This window comes from Tiliqua scincoides, chromosome 7 (genome assembly GCF_035046505.1).
Source record: "Tiliqua scincoides isolate rTilSci1 chromosome 7, rTilSci1.hap2, whole genome shotgun sequence".
In the NCBI taxonomy this organism is placed as follows: Eukaryota; Metazoa; Chordata; class Lepidosauria; order Squamata; family Scincidae; genus Tiliqua; species Tiliqua scincoides.
The window spans coordinates 42,250,760-42,268,004 of record NC_089827.1 but is presented as its reverse complement, the minus strand read 5'-3'; the positions used below and the strand labels follow the sequence as shown (position 1 = coordinate 42,268,004).

The following is a 17,245-nucleotide window of genomic DNA, read 5'->3' as shown; positions in this document are numbered from 1 at the left end:
TTGGGAAAATGCAATATTCCCCATAAGTAGCATGCTCATTGCTATTGCAACTGCTACGTAGACTTTGTTTGCAGGCATCATGGACACATGCCATATGTTTAATGAGCACCAACAAAACTCCCCCAAATCCCCTACAGCTGAATCTTTTTTTAAAAAAAGATGTGTAAGACAAGCACCCCTCTAATGCAAAAGTCCGGGACAGGAGCATTGATCTAGCTGTATTTTTAAAAAAGCGATGAACAGCACTTACTCTCAGCTTGTTGTATGTGAAAAGTTCATATCATCATCCACTTGGGTTGGTAAGGCAGGGCTTTGTTTGTTGCCTCTTCCACCAGCAACCTTATCCCATCTTGTTGGCTTCCTAAGGAACCATTTATTGGGAAGCACTTCCAATAAGGAACCATGTGTACTTTGCATATTTTTATGCTGGCTTCCTAGAGTAATTGTTGTGACTACTCCATGAAATCTGAGCACCATTCTGGATGCACTTCTCTATCCTGCAAATTCTCTGCAGGTACCTTAAAGTGCACAGGTGCAGGCACATTCAAGATGCCTTGCCTTGCCTGATAGGAAGCCTGGCTCTCTGGGTTGGATGAGGTATCCTCCAGACCAATGTATGATTCCACTAGAGACCTGACAGCCATATGCTCTTTGCTCTGCTTTTGTCTTCTAGATTAGCCAGATTGCTTTCTGCCCTGCAAGAACGTGCGCCAGCCTGGCTGGCAGGCACAAGACACCGTGGGGAAAACAGTAACCATCATGTTGTCTCTGAGTGGAGGCTACTGGTGGAGCAACAGGCTTCCCCTGAGATGGAGAGAAGCTAGCTGTAAGTACTGTCCAGGTTATTTGCTTGTCAAATAATGGGAAAGTGTTCAATAGTGAGGATCCTGATCTAGTTTTTAGATGTTAGGGGTGGGCATGTAGTGTGTGATGAGGGAGAAAACCATGCTTTCACATGGTACAATCAGTAATATATAAGGATTTTGGTTTCAAGAACAGTGGGCACCATCCTGTTCCTTATAGTAAAAAGACACACGACAAAATGGCAGGTTTGTCGCTCATTCACAACCAACTCTTTAAGCAAGTTACTGTGTTTGTATGATGATATCATGCCACTTCGCATAACACATTTTCTAATGGTCACCTACTATTCTGAAGAGTATGAAAAGCCAAATGATGTCATGGGATGCCCAGATGATGTTATATTTTCCTGTGTTAAAGATGGATGACCGCTAATGCACATCTGGAAAACCACGTCTGTTCATGGAAGCTTTGCCAGACCATTCACATTAATAGTCACTTTTCTAGGGACCATTGTTTAAAAATAGCTCTTGACCACATTAAGATGAATTACAAATGCTAAAGGCCAAAAGCCAGATAGAAGCCTATGCTACATTAATGGTTGATCCCATGAAGCTATTCTTTGATGATTCTGAGGCTGAAGAAGCTGTTTTGTATTATGAGACTAGCACTATGTGATGCCTCCACGCAGCCATGGAGCACTGGAATGTGCATTAAAATGCACACATGAATACTCCAACTCTTTTTCCCGCTTGTAGCTACCAAATGAATTTACTTTGCTTATCTTCTCATTGAAAAACCCCTGCTGGTGCGTCAGCTCCAGAGGCCGAGAATATGGAGGCTCCATAGCAGGAGCGGTAGGAGTGAAGAGAGGGTAAATGTACTCCAGTGAACCACCAAGCAATCCATGTAATGTATTATGGAAAAGGCTCTTTTCATTAACGAGGACACATACAGTTCAGCAGTGTGGGGGGTATAAAGGCTTACCAAAAAAATATGACTAGGGGTCAGAATGCAAGGTGCCAGTGAAAGTTGCCAAGGAAATTATTTCCTTTGCCCAGGAACCTTGCCTTTGTTACATCCTTGCCACCTAGATTGCTATTATAAATTATTTACTCTAAATGCCATTGAGCCCTGGCCTAATCTTATATTCCTGGATCACCTTACTAGAGTTCTGAATATCCCACAAAGTAATGTTATCTTTACTTGACGTCAGCGCATACAGTATGCTGAATATTTCACATAGACTATTGTTTAGATGCTGTTGCTTTTCATGGGATGAATGCTAAATTCTGCCTAGCTGCTCTGATGGGCATCCACAAGTACAATGACTTTTGAAGCACAAGCACAATTACCTGTGCCCTTCCCAAACCACACTCTGTAACCTTCTGTTGTTTATATTCAGTTGATAATGCTGGAGCCCATGTTTCCTGGGCAACATAAGGGAAGAGGGTCCCCTGTCACTTGGCCATCCTCCCAGCAGTAGAATTTTAGTTTAAATGCACCCAGATCTCTGGAAGCAGCAGCATGTGCCATCATTAATGGTGGTATCTCACAGGAGCTCAGCCAGGGCCTAGCAGACAGGAAGGCATTTGATTAAATGCACACAGAAGAGCATCGCCTATATAGCATAACCTGACATGTTCTCACCTTTCTCTCTACACAAAGCAGCTAAATGTTCTCTCGTCATCACAGATATCACTGTATTATTGATATGGTACTTCTGTCAAGCATCCAAGAAAGGGAGGATCACCTGAGTGACTCATGTCACTTTTCCTTCCCTCTTGTTCTTTCAAGCACTATCCTGCAACCATAGAGTGAAGTGCCCAAGTGGAATTAAATACCTCAGGCCAGACAATATCAGTCCTGGTAGCAACAGGATCTGCTTTCAGGGTGCATGACATCTATTGTAATATCTGTGCTATTGGTGCTAACATCATCTTGGTTGGAAGACAGTTCAGAGGTCTGAGAGTACTGTACACAACAAGCCTCTTTAATCTTGACCATACTGCCTGACCCATAATTTTTGTTAGGAGAGTTGGAACAGGAGCACTAATCAGAACAAATGATCAATTGGATCAATCAGAACTAACCTGCTGAACTAATCCAGATATGAATTCACTAATCAGAGAGGACACCATACAGAGTCCTATAGATTATAGGCTCTGTTTGGAACATTACATGATTTAACATCCACTACATTATCTCATGGAATTAATGCTAAAGACTGCACTGGGGTCTGGTGTAAATCTGGTGCTGGAGTTAAAGTATCAGAAATAATTAAGAAGCAGGACTGGGAAATTCACTATTCAAACACATATTTGCATTCAGTGGTTTCAAACCTAATATAATATTTGAATCCAAATTATGTGTTCAGAAAGTGAAAACAGAAGGAAAAAACTACTCCTGGAAAAAAAACGTCAGATTTTCAGAGGGATGCTGCCTTTAAGAACACTTCTCTCATTGTTGACCTTTATGGCAAATAAAGTCAGGTGGAACCATCTACCCTGAATGGTTCTGTGATTCCATCAAGAGATGATGGCAGGGTACATCCTCTTTGGGGGCCCATATTTTTGTAACATTTTTTGGTGGCCTGTTCTATAAGTCTTTATCTGCTGAACTGAAAGAAGCGGTATAAGGGCTACCTTTACCTTAGTTAGTCTTAGTTAATCTTTTGACCTTTGCATCTGGTGCTAGTTATGTAGCATGAATTTTAACAAGGAACATGCAACCGGGGGCCTTTGGGCATTGATTGCAGTTTAGAAATCTAAAAGCTAACCAACATGTACATTCAGATAAAGCAGCTGGAGTCAAAATCACTTCGGTTCTCTACAAATTCTATTCTAAAGAAAATGCACTGAAAAGTCAATTTGTTCTTCAAGGAGTTTCCTAAAGGTATCAAATATGAACAAAGCTTTTCTTTATGGAAACAATGGTCTGTTTTTGCTCTAGAGACAGATGTGTAAAAAATTTTGGGCAGGAGGGCCACATCATCTTTCTGACTCTTTGTGGGGGGCTGGGAGAAAAATAATTAATTTACATTTAAAATTTGAATAAATTTATGTAAACGAATAGAGATGGAGCTTGTATGAATGAATGAAGGTCTCGAAATAGTTCAAGGCCTATAAAAGATCTTACACAAAGCAAATCTGGCCTTTCTTTTGCTGCCACTGCTGTTTCACACATGTGAAACAGCAAGCAGCAGAGGAAGCCCTTGGTGCGCAGCTCGCATAAGGGGTCAAACAGTCGGCCTCGTGCTGAGAGTAGTCGTGTCGGGCCAGCGTGGGCTCCAGCAAGTCTCCAGAGGGCCAGAGGCTCATTGGAGACTGGGGGCTCCCCATGGGCCGGACTGGGGGTCCCCGAAGGTTACAAATGGCTTCCGGGCAGGGGTTTGGGTACCCCTGCTCTAGACTATCATCTCATCAGGTTTGGTTTCACTCCACTTATGACAGTGAAACACTCTGACATCAGCAGCAAAGCCCTCTGGGATATGCTGTCCTTTCTTCCCAGTGATACTATATTGTAAGGATGTTTATTCCCAACTCTGGTAGCTCATAAAAAGACAAAAAAGACCTGCGTTGTTGGGACTGTATGTGGCTGTAGAAGGACACAGCTGTGAGGAAGCCATTTGACTACAAGCAACACTAATTTGATCATACTATTGCTTTAAGATGGACAGGGTTTTTTAAAAAGGAAATAACTTGCAGGGGTTATATGGCAAAACAAGCTCACACAACTGGGAAGGTGAGCAAGGAAGTTACAACACAAGAGGCCATCCTCTGGGATACAGAGTCATGCTAGCTGGGTACAAGACCTTAAAAGTCAGGAGGTGGGTACTGTGTGAAAAATGGAACACTGGATACATTCAGTCACTGAGGATGTTTTAATGTTTCAAATCTCCCTCTTCCCTTCTACAGTGCTTGCCTGTTGGTTCTCATTCTGTGCAGCAGAGTCCCTCATTGCTTGTCCCTCCTCCTGCAAGTGCAACAGTGGTACGCTGGAGGTGGACTGTAGTGGCTTGGGCCTTTCATCAATCCCCCTGGACATTCCTACAAACACGAGGACCTTCCTCTTCCTCAACAACCAGCTAAGCACCTTGCCAGGACAAGCTTTTTCCAATCTTTCTGCCCTCCAGAGACTGGATCTGTCAAACAACTTCTTAGACCAACTTCCTGATAATATTTTCAGAGACCTTGTGAATCTCACTGAGCTACAGTTGAGGAACAATAGCATCAGGAGCTTGGACAAAGGTCTTCTGCAGAACACTATTCTTTTGCGTCAGCTGGACCTATCCATTAATGGCCTTTCTCAAATCCCTTCTGGCACCTTTGATGACCTGCCATCACTCCGCTGGCTCTCCCTCAGATCCAACCGTCTGCAGAATTTGGACAGGGTGACCTTTGAGCCATTAGTCAGCCTGCAGCAGTTGCAAGTTGGAGACAATCCCTGGGAATGTGACTGCAACCTAAGAGACTTCAAATACTGGATGGAATGGTTCTCTTACCGAGGTAGGTACCATTGAGAGAGACCCCAGGGCTCAGTACTGAAGGTTAATCACTGCTAATCTTTGCAAGCTTTAGAGGGCTGGAAAGAAGCAGCTAGACAAAAAAGACAGACACATTGGACAGATCAGGCTGACCTAAATTCTTGTTCTTGGATAAGAAGAATAGTCACGATGCTATAAAACCTGTTGTATTATGCGTGCAAGTGCATTCTCTGCCAAAGTCCGCTTTTCTGGTGCTGACAGTTGATCAGAACCCTAGATGTAAATTTATTCTGAGGAGGTTCCATTTGTTCACTTGGGAATTTTCTGCACTCATTGGTCCCAAAGCGACATGCTGTGAAAAAGTTCAGGAGTATGTGCAGTTGCTAGAATGCAAGAAGAATTATACAGAATTCATCCCAGTGTTTTCCATAAAAATACAATTTCTCTAGTGTTGAAGATCAAAGCAGGCGGAAGGTCAGTGGCTCTATGTGACTTCCGACCTCTTAAGATCTGAACTTCATTCTACCATTGCATTCAATATGCCCACAACTAAATTGGATTTCTACTCTCTCAATGGGGATTTCATAATTTATTTCAACAGAGCCAGGCTACGGACCATCACAGCTTTCTGTGTAAGGCCCCAAGCCTATCCAAGTGTTACAAAAGTGCCATAAAGCGCTTTCTGACAGGGTGAAGGCAAGAGCCTTCCCATGTGCACCAGTGGATGGAGCAATGCCTGCCAGAGCAGGTAAAACCGATGTAGGGGCTGGAGAAGGGGGAAGGTGGATCATGCCTGGGAGGGAGGGGCAGGATCAGTGGCACTGGCCTGTGTTGTATTCTGTCCCCCTTCCAGAACCTGATGCACCAACATGGATCAATGAGGATTTGCATCAGCAATATCACTGGTGCAGGTCTGAATTGATCCATTCTGGTTGCTGGGGACAAATGTCCCTTAACCCAGAAGAGACCTCTAGCAGCCCAAATTTCCCCCGGGATGCCATGTAGCCCAAGCCAGTACCACTGCATTGGCATTGGCATTAGGTAGGATTGAATTGTCAAGTTTCACATCTGTAAAAATTGCTCAATGGCATACACCTCAAAGTTCAGTGGTAATGTGTTAATTAACAGTAACCTTTCAGCCAATTATCTTGCAATATGTTTTATATTACCAGATGGAAAATGCTAAGCATTTCTAAGTACTACTGCAACCATCTCCTGTGTTACAGCAAGAGTTTTAATAACTGTTCCTCTCTTTGCTATTGGCTCCCCCCCCCCAGATTTGCATTATTAGAGTTCAAATTTCTTCTTCCAAAGTAACTTTGTAGCCTGTTCTGAGGCCAAAGGCAAGTTGATATTAGTAGAAAGCAAAATTAGCAACAATTTCTGTGGCATTCTACTGGCCTTATGCTGAAACAGAAGGCAACGGAGCAATGGATATAGGGAGAGAAAGAGGCTGGTATAATTAAACTGGTATATGTTTAATTGATGGATGAAGAGGACTCCCCTTGTAGTCAAAGGTCATTCGTGAGCCTTCAACCAGCTACAGGTTCCAACCTATGCAGGCTTTTGAGCTGCATGAGATGAATTTCAGTGCCACTGGACATGGTTGATGCTGCTAGGGAGAAGGTCAGAGGGAACAGAATGGTTAAAATGCCAGCTTCCAGAACCAATGGCATATTTAATGAAGATAACTTTCCCCATGACCTGAGACTACTTCATAGCTCACTCAGCAATCATCTACTTAAATGCTTCAAGACATGAAAACGAATTGTCTTCTGCAATACCAAAGTCCCCTCACAATAATGTGAGTCAGGAGATTAGTGCTGAGGAATCCATTCTCTATGGCCATTCTCTATTCCTAGGAGCCAGGAATCTGGCTACTACATTTTTGGAGAAACTGCTTGGGTTCTAAGGCTCTGGTAGTCATAGGCAAATTAATGCCATTTGGACAGAAGCACACTCACCTTTCTCTTTTTCTTCCACTCCTAGAAAGGCAGTAAAAAACCTGAATATTGGCTCTGAAAGCAGTGAGGGACTGGATGTGGGTGAACAACCAAAACTTATTTCAAATAAGATTAAAATACTATTGATTGGGGGAATCAGTCAACCTAGAAGTAGGCATACAACCTGCTTTGGATTGTACACACTCTTCCTGAGGACACAGGTTTGCAGTTTGGGGATACACATAATCCAGCACTATTTTTTGGTGCTCAGGTAGCAAGATGTCTGGGTCATTCCCAGCAACTGGGTAACCTGGCTCAGAAGGGATATTCTGAGGCAAGAGACACCATTTCCAAAACAGGTGCTACTGAAAGGAATCAACCTGCTGCAGGCAAGCCGTGGCAGGGCTCCCTCTGCCACCCTGGCAACAAAGAGGTCTGGGTCAGGGTTTGGTGACTATTTGGAAGGCCCAGGGTGACTATGTGCAAGACCTATTTAGAGGCAGAGTGCTCCAGGAGACCAACCTATAGTAAGGAGGTCAGGGAAATTGCCTGCTGGGAGAACAAAATGGGTGAAAGTTGACCTCGTCTTCCCTCGAAGGGAGTAGAAACTCTGAGGCCAAATTGAAGGGCACAGGTTGGCCCCATTCCCTCCTTGCTGCTCCCAAGTCAGCAAAGAGAAGAGACTAGTGTTGGACAGAAGGCTGGTGCCACTAGTAGCATCTGGATCCCTCACAAGCCTATGTATCACACATGGATAACTAAGAGAGCTTGTTAGCAGGTTAAGCTTCTCTCCTAGGGAAGACAGACCGGGCCACATCTATTCATGCTTTAATAACTTTCAGATTGGACTACTTTAATGAAATCTGTGTATGTTGCCCTTGAAAAGTGTCCAGAAATGTCAGCAGGACCAAAATGCTACTTCTTGTGCATTGCCTGGAGCTGGATGGATAGACATAAAACTCCACTGTTACCCCAGAGTTCAGTTCAAAAGTGGATGTCTTAACCTTTAAAACTCTAATGGTCGGGGTCTAGTTTACTTTAAGGACTGCCTTATGTATCCTACCATACACTCAGATCAGCATTAGAGGTCCAGCTCCATGTCTTCCTCAACATCAAAGGTGAGGTGGGCGAATACAAGAGACAGGGTCTTTCATTCATAGAATTTTTGCTGTTGAATGCCCTCCCTAGGGAAGCCCACCTGGCCCCAACACTGCTCACTTCCCATTACTTGGTGAAGATGTGTCTCCTTCAGAAGTAATTTGATTATGATGTAAACTTGCTACTGCTTAAAAAAATTTTTATGCTGCTGCTGTGATTTTGCTAATTTACATTTCCATAATTTTGTTTTAATATATTTATGATTGTTTAAATTTTTTTGTTAACCACTGATGTTCTTGGAAAAGAAAGCAGAATAAATAAAACTATTTTTGGAAAAAAATGAAGGGAAACTTGTCCAAATTCACTAAGGTTAATGGCAACATTCTTATCATGAGTCATTTATTCCATAATTCTGCATTTCTTGACCCACAGTGGCTAAATAATTAACTACAGAAGTGCAGATTAACCCATTTTAAATGTTCAGTTGCAACTGTTATATTATTGTGCTGAACATGGTACTAAGCACCCTTCTCTTTCTCTTGTATGACAGGAGGAAAGATAGACCAGCTGGCATGTACCCTGCCTAAGGAGTTGCGGGGCAAGGATATGCGCATGGTGCCCATGGAGATGTTCAACTACTGTTCCCAGCTGGAGGATGAGAACAGTTCCACTGTGCTGGACAATATTGGCCCTCCTTGCAGTAAAGGAAGCCCAACTATTCCCAAGCCTAAAACAACTCCAGAAGCAGAAGAGGAGCCCAGCATGGGTTGTCCCCAGAAACAAAGATATCGACCAGTCAGTGTGCGCCGGGCCATTGGCACGGTCATCATAGCTGGGGTGGTTTGTGGCATTGTGTGTATCATGATGGTGGTAGCAGCGGCATATGGCTGTATCTATGCATCTCTCATGGCTAAGTACCATAGGGAGTTGAAGAAGAGGCAGCCATTAATGGGTGACACAGAAGGTGAACATGAAGAACAAAAGCAGATCTCCTCTGTGGCATGAATCCTTTCTTGGAAACTAGTGGCAGCTGAGAACACAATCCTAATGACTGGAACTTCTTGCCTCTTCCCAGACATACAGGTGGACTGTGCTGCTGTTCCATTCACCCAATTAGTAAATATACTTCTGGGTTCAGGACGTCTGGCTCCAGGTTCAGTCTCTTTCACTTTCCTCTGCTCTTGTGTACTTCCAAGTGAATAAACTGTAATCAGACCTCAAGTGCTCATCATTTCTCCTCTTTGCATAAAACTCCCACTGATGTTCCTATGCGGGGAAGACCAGCCAGTCAGGCACCCTCCCTCCTCTCTGTTTCACTTCCCTTCTTCTTTGCATTACAGAAACTTCTACAAACAAAATAAGCAGCCAAAGGCATCAACTGTACAAGTGTCTAGACCTCATAGGTTGGGTAACTGATATTACCGCACAACAATCTACTCTTTCCCATCAGCTGTACGATGTAGAGAAACCCAGTTCACAACCACTCCAGGACTGATTCAAGATCTATAACTAGAGAGCCACAGGGAATTTGACTCTCCTGCTTTTAACACTAGAAAGGAATTAATATTCTTTAGATTAAAAACATGTGTTGTGAACACTCAGTGACATATACTCTAATCTACATCATGAAGTATGCAGACAAATACAAACAAAGGCTGATCTCTCTCTCTCTCTCTCTCTCTCACACACACACACACACACTCCTGTGCACACCTCCATTCCTTTGCACACTATCTGCACTTTACTATTTGTAGAAAGATTTTAAAAAATGCCAACTACCTCCTGATATGGCAAATATTTATAATTCTTGCCATAAAAGGTATCTGAAAAAGAAAGGAAGTAAAGAAGGATAGGACACCATTGTTAATATGGTGGTCACTTTGGGAACTTTAATCTTTAGAAAGAGAAAATGTTTGTTTTTCTGAATTATTACAGGGACTGAATTAGAAAGGCATTTTCAGTTTTTGTGGCAGCACTGGATCTCCACTGGGAGGGATTTCACATCCAGCCTTTCTGATCTCCTTAGGAAGAGTATTTTGGGGACATGGGCAGTGGCAGGGAGGAGCACGGAGGCGTTTGTAAAGAAATTACACACAATGTAAGCCCTAGCCAGCTTCATTACTGTAGCAGTATGGCTGATCCCATATGTACAGCGTAAGGCAGAGTGGCTCAGATGGGGAAGTTTGGGGGAAATTATTCAGAGCCCTGGATGTGGACAAAATGTGAACAAAAGAGGATGTAGTTCAAGGTTCTAAAATTGTTGGTGAGGTTTTCATACAAACACCCTACTGACATTGGCATATTTACACACCATTCATGCATGTCTTTCTACTGAGAGGCAGATTCCTAAACAAGATCCCTAGACAAAAATAAGGAGAGTAGCATTAATGTTCTGAGTAGCATTCATAAATGTATTATTAATTTTGAATACTTACATATCACTTTTCAGTTAAAGCATTCACAAAACAGTTTGCATAGCAAAAGAAATGAACACAAGATTCTCTGCCCCAAAGGGGCTCACAATCTAAAAAGAGACACTAAGGGAGACACCAACAGGCAGCCACTGAGAGGAACTCTATGCTGAGGTGAATACATGCAAACACTCACACACAGAGAGACATACACAAGCACATGCATTCATGTGCCTGCACAAACACACACACTGAGCATATACATTGTTATCTAAGGTACCTTTCCTCAGACTGTTCTTCAAACCCCACAGTCCCTCACATTAGTCTCAGCTCTGCTTAAACTGATGGCAGGGAGGGGGGAACCAACATAAGGACTCATTTTATATCACTGAAAGTGGGATAAAGCACTGTCTCCAGGGGAGAGCACATATTGCCATGGTAACCTGCTCTAGCCCGTCACAGCGGGTATTCCTAGGATAGGAAGATGACACAAGAGGTCGTGCAGCCGCAATTTTTGTGGATACTGTGATCCTTACAGTCATGAAACAACTTGGCAGCTGGCCCAGATTCCAAGGTATCTCTCCAGCAACTCAGGAGCAGAACCAGGCAATCACCTTAGCTGGGCAAGGACCAGGTCATCAGAGTTCTTCCTTCATTCACTGTATTCTGATGTCTTGACGATCGGTGGCTCTTCTCTAGCAGATGCTGCTGGTTTTGAGTGGAAGCAATGCTCACTTTCCTTTAATCCCTCCCCACATCCTCTGTCAGCAAACATGAACACTGTGAAAGGCTCAAGATTTTATCTTGGGAGCAGCAATTCTACCCTCCTCCATCCTACTGGCAAAGAACTAACACATCCAAATAGATGGAACATACTTAATGTAGAGATGGTGTGGCAAAAAAACAATCAAAATTTATGGAGCTTTGGGGAGGGGCACTCGGGAGCTGGACTGGACTGTAGCCATCTCATTTTATGCACTGTGCATAGAAGGTTGGTCATCAAGGCAAAGGACAAATTCCAAGAGTGGAGGAGAGACTCTCACTACGTACCATGTATGTATCATATTTCCTCCAAGAACTCAACCTCACCTCTGCTATATCCCGGACTGAGGGGCAAAACTGGGGTAGTTAAAGACTCCAGTCAATAAGTGCATGTGTTGCTCCAGTATTGCATATACCTAGTAAACCAACACTAGCATTCTGCCTGCTGGATATAAAACTCCAACTGTCTTGTATAATCTTCCCAAAGGAACATACCTCTGTAACATACTGGGCAGCACAATTGTACTTGAAAAGGGACTAATGTCAGAGCTGTATATTTATAGATCTCTATTTTACTTGTAAGAAATAACGAGAGCAAGTGTGCGTTTAGGAGATGGAAAAGAAGTGAGAAGCAAAAATTAGAAGAGGGAAAGACTCCCTTCCTCTTCCCATCCATCCCTTATTCCCATCTGTCACTTCGGTCCCTGTGTTGCCAATTACATTTTTTGTTTCCTATTTGGTGGGTTTATAATTACAACCCAAACTTTCTTTGTTCTAATTTCTCATTGATATGACACAGGATTTGCCCTGACACGTCCAGGTCCAGAAACAGACTCTGAAAGAGGAGAAATAAGTGAAAAGGAAAACCAGGGATGATAGAAGCTGGATATTGATTGTTCCCAAATACACTGAAGCACTTGGGGAACACTGAGAGTAAGAGGAAGTTAATTGGATAATGTGATAAGCCAATCTGGGAAATGTCAACTTCATCTTGGTAAACTGTGCTGTCCACTGAGATCAGGAACTCACGCAGCAATTTTGAACTATGACCAGGAATTTTGAATGGCCTTCAGAATGAATACAAAATATCCGAGAGAGAAAATATATAACTCTTACCATCTAGGTCAGCTCTGTATGTTGAAAAATTTCCCAGTTCCACCTGAACAGCAATTCTGAAAGGTTTTTCAAAATTCTTAGCTTTATATTTGACTCCTCTCTCTCTTTTTATTCTCTGTATTCAATCTACAAGCACATACTAGTACTAATAGTAGAAGTATTCAAGCATTCTGAATTTCCATATATATCTACCTTAGAAATGGAGCCTTCCAGCAGTATCTAGCAGACTCCTCCTACAGAGGATAAAAATCAGCATGCATGGCGAACTGCACTCCCCATTTATAAGATCAAAATGCTACTAGAAGTGCAAGATGATATCAGCATATTTTGAGGAGTTTATTGAGGAGTTCTGTGAAAGAAGATGTGAGCTAATGGTACAAGCTCATAGGAGTATTCACAAATTACGGAAATGGTTTCTTACTAATGAGTCTTACAGTACAAGCCCTAAACATGCTTGCTCAAAAATGTCCACTGTTGCTGTAAGGCCAACCACGGGAAATCAGGCTTATATATTTGAATGGAAGTCTTTAACTGTCTGACTAATTCTGCTAATCTCAATGAAGCTTGTTTCTCCATATGTATAAGCAGATCTGGTCTTAAGAACAGATGCCCATGTGCCATCTCTAAAACTAAAGAGCCTGGCTTTGCTTTGGGCTTGACCTGTCCCAATCAAAAAAGATTAAAAGATGATTAAGATGATTAGAAACCTAAAAATGCTATGATGTGAACATTCATAATGCATATGCTTATGATGACAGTAATGTCTCTGCAGAAATCTGCATGCATATGATTTAAACAGGAATTTTTACACCATTTGTGGAAACTCCCTTTTTGTGCTCTAGTAAATCGACTCCTCCAGGTTAGCAGGTACAGTCAGCAAATGAAAGGTTACCTTAGACGCTGCTAAGAAGTTATAATGGGGACAATCCAATTCTACCAGTAAAGGTGGATGGAGACAGGAAATGAGCTTTCTTGTGCCAGTAGTCACAACAGCAACCAAGGAAAACATACTTCTCTGATACAGTCAAAATGATCCAGGAAATTAGAGGTAGGCACAGTTCTGGGACAAGAGCTGGGGGAAGGAGGGGAGGACAGATGGCATGTACAGTTTTTTTTCTTTCTGTTAAGAGTTTAAGGGAGAGTGACAAGATTAAAAAAAAGCTGAAAGTATATTATATTTCTGACTTGTTATTTTAGAATAATAATAAAGAATGTATTTTCCTACACACCCCATGTTTTAAATTTGATTTGTGGAAATAATCCTACACACTCTGCTACAAATTTCCTTCAGGAATGCCATGAGGGAAAGAGGTTCTTAAACACAGAGATGACATGTTCCTAAACACACAAAGAAATTGAATGAGTCACAGATGAGAGAAAGTCAATTGTTTCATATAGATTAGCTCATATCCCTGTAAATTCTGGCACAAAATACTCAAAGAGGGGGAGTTGTGGTAGGTTTTTGCAGCAAAACCAGCAAAGCACCTTGCAACAATTTAAATAATACTGGTGAATTTATTGTGACAGAAGCTTCTGTGTTCTCAAATCCATTTTATCAGATGCATGGTTATTCTCTAGTGGTAGCTCATATGGGTACAGAAACCTCACTGTTTACTATGTTTTTCTCTATTCCCATGTAACAATAATTATTCTTAGCATTTTGGTATTTTTTAAGTGCGAAATACACTCCATGTGAATTATCTTGATGTAGTTCTCACAACAGCCCTATAAGATAAATATGATTATCCCCACCTGGTTGCCAAGGCTGAGTATCCTCAAAAGGCCACCTACTGTGCACATGACAAAAGTGATATCTGGGGAGGTCAATATGACAAAAGTGATATTTGGGAAGTAAACTGGGGAGGTCATGATCTGCATTTCAATCTCTGAGCCACCAACTCACGGTCCAATCCTAAACTTTGTGCGCTGGCTCACCGCTGGCATACACTGTCGCAAGCATGCCATAAGGTGCTGGTGCTCTGCTGGTGTTCCTCTGGGCTAGTGCCAGGTGAGCGCTGGAGCTCAGCAGTTACACAGATCACCAAGCAGCGGAGAAGTAAGTGAAGGCATGGGGGAAGACGGGAAGGAGGCATTCCGGGAAGGGGGGAGGCAGAGGGAGAATGGGGAAAGGGAAGGGAGGAGGCATTCAGGGGGGAAGGGAGTGTGAATTCTGGGGGGAGGTGGGACCGGTGGAGCTTAGCTCCACCGGATCCAGAGCCTTCATGTTGGGCTGGCTGCCCGACATGGAGGCTCTTGATTCTTTGCCGACCAGCTTGCCTACCTCCTCCAGGGCAGATTAGGATTGGGCTGCCCGAACCACAAAGTTAATTTAAATGCATGGCTCACTGCACTGCAGTACTTCATTCTGGTTTGTGTGTCTAGAGATCTGAAAAAAAGTTCTAGGCATTCTGAACCTATCACATTGTTGCTACAACACCCCTCACTCCCGTCCTGATGGACTCCATTTTGGATTTGCTTACACTGTCTTTATGCTATGCAATGTCTAGCCCTGCTTCTACTGATAGAGTATATCAATGCTCTACCAATGGCACTTTCTGCCCATGATCACCTGACCTGCTCAATCTGCAGCCAGTCATGAGTCAATTGCACACCGACCATGTGTTGCAGAGGAGGGAGACTGACGACTGGTACAATCACTTATACAATTGCATAACTCATACAATTGCATAACTGGACTCTGCAGCAGACTCTGGACTCTGTACAAGTCTTGCCCATGACACCTTGTCACCATTCTGAAGTATCACAGCTCACAAGCCCTCCTCTTACTTTCTACTGCATTAGAGTGATGGTAATAAGAGATAAATACAGAGGCTGCATTCTCTCCCACAAGTAGTTGTGGAGTATTGTGTACACTGTGCTTTCAAACCTCTCACTTTCACTATTTGGAATTGTTCCTTCCTACCCTCTTTTTTTCTCTCTTTCATATTTATAATCTCTCTCTTGCCTCTCCATTAACAGCTGCTCTTCAGATATACTCCTTTCTCTGATCTTCTCAGCTGTCACTTTTCAACTGTCACAGATGACTTCAGCCCCCACATTCCATCTGCCTTCAGAAAGGGGAGCTCTTCTCCACCAATAGGGTTTCATCATTCGCCACTTTCTTACTTGAAATCCCAGTCATCTGAGACAGACTGACACAGACATGGTACACAATTTTAGACACAGGTTTGGCTCTAAATGTGTTAGCCTTTAACCATATTGTGAATGGAGGATATGAAGCTGGTGAAGAAGGCAAAGTGTATTTGAGTAGGCATTGAAAATGCATTTCCTGAGCCATGCAGTCCACAATGTGAAACACTTGCATAACTGCAAGGGCCATTGGGGTGATAAAATAGAGACACCTCAGGACTGTGCCACTTTACTCTCATTTTGCATTATCTGGGATCAGCCAGAATGTGGACTGCTCAAACCTCTCCTGCCCTCAGCATTAGAGACTGCAGCAGTGAAGAGGTAGAAGCCACACAAATCAACATGGGGCCTTCCAGCAGAATTTTCAAAATGTGACTACAACTTGTACCACAGCACTTGCTGCCAATGTTGTCATACTGCTCTATTCTATCAAACTGTCCATACCTCTGTGAGGAGGAACCAGGCCCCAGGTTCAACCCCAGGCATCTCCAGTTTAAAAAAAAAACCACAAAAATATAGGGAGCAGAGCTGCGAAAGACCTCAGTCTGATAACTAAGAAAGATGGAGTTGCTACCAGTAATACTGGGCAAGATGGATCAATAGATAGAAAGTGGGGCCGCATTCCGCTTAAGCCACAAACTGTGCAAACCTTGTATAGAGCAAAACCTGGAAAATTGCTGGAATACAAAACTGGCATAGGGATTTTGTATCTTTCTGTAGAAATAGCCGGGTATATTATCTTTTCTGATCTTGCGGTTTCATGCATCGTAAAACCACATCACAAGCACCTGAGTAGTCCAAAAGCAGCACAGAAAGATAAATTTAGAGAAGAATGAAAACACTGGGGAATGCTGAGAAGGTAAAATCAGGAGTAGGTAGGTTCTAGTTTGTGGTCTACCAAGCAAAATGTAGCCCACTGCTCACAAGAAACTTGACAAACCCCCTTATTCTGCTGCCTGCATGGGACTGCAAGAATGGGAAGTAGGGTATTGTTTATTATTGACGTACTTATTTAAATAATTTATATACTGTTACTCAGTATAAAATGTTCATAGCAGTTCACAAATTGCAAGGAAAAATCCTTTAAATTAAAAAAACAAAACTACAGCCAACAAAACAAGATATACAGCAAAAGAAAAATATTTTTAAATTATTCAGATGATAACAAGTCTGAGAAAATAATACGTTGTTTGCTGAATGAGTTTCATAGTTGGGGCACCATCACAAAAAACGCCCTCTCCAGTCATCACCTCTCAGCATCTCCAAATGCACCTGGAAAAGGGTGCCTGAAGATGGGTCTCCAATGAAAGTCACAGCACACAACAGGACAACATGAAAATAAGAATCTTGCAGGTAGCCAGCTGTGACAGGTTTAAAAGATAAGCATTTGAACCAGGATTCAGCAAAGCTCTGCAAGAACCAGCGAGATATGTTTCATTAGCCTCAAAACAACCTATAACAGGGGTGTCAAACATAAG

The 17,245-nt window shown here is 42.7% G+C and overlaps 2 protein-coding genes across 2 annotated transcripts in view; one reads left to right on the top strand and one right to left on the bottom strand.

The window, feature by feature from the left end:
- Positions 1-17,245, bottom strand: part of CACNA2D4 (calcium voltage-gated channel auxiliary subunit alpha2delta 4) — a 192,863-nt gene that overhangs the window by 71,919 nt on the left and 103,699 nt on the right. The window lies entirely within an intron of this gene.
- Positions 760-9,333, top strand: LRTM2 (leucine rich repeats and transmembrane domains 2). Its single transcript, XM_066633541.1, has 3 exons — positions 760-826; positions 4,719-5,309; positions 8,879-9,333. Exons 1-3 carry the CDS (start codon positions 760-762, stop codon positions 9,331-9,333), a joined length of 1,113 nt encoding a protein of 370 aa, XP_066489638.1.

What these genes read in the sequence shown, in the direction of transcription:
- LRTM2 (XM_066633541.1), top strand. Translation starts at nt 760, where the DNA reads ATGTTGTCTCTGAGTGGAGGCTACTGGTGGAGCAACAGGCTTCCCCTG. An exon ending in GAGATGGAGAGAAGCTAGCT is followed by an intron (nt 827 to 4,718) that starts GTAAGTACTGTC and finishes TCCCTTCTACAG; the next exon opens with TGCTTGCCTGTTGGTTCTCA. An exon ending in GGAATGGTTCTCTTACCGAG is followed by an intron (nt 5,310 to 8,878) that starts GTAGGTACCATT and finishes CTTGTATGACAG; the next exon opens with GAGGAAAGATAGACCAGCTG.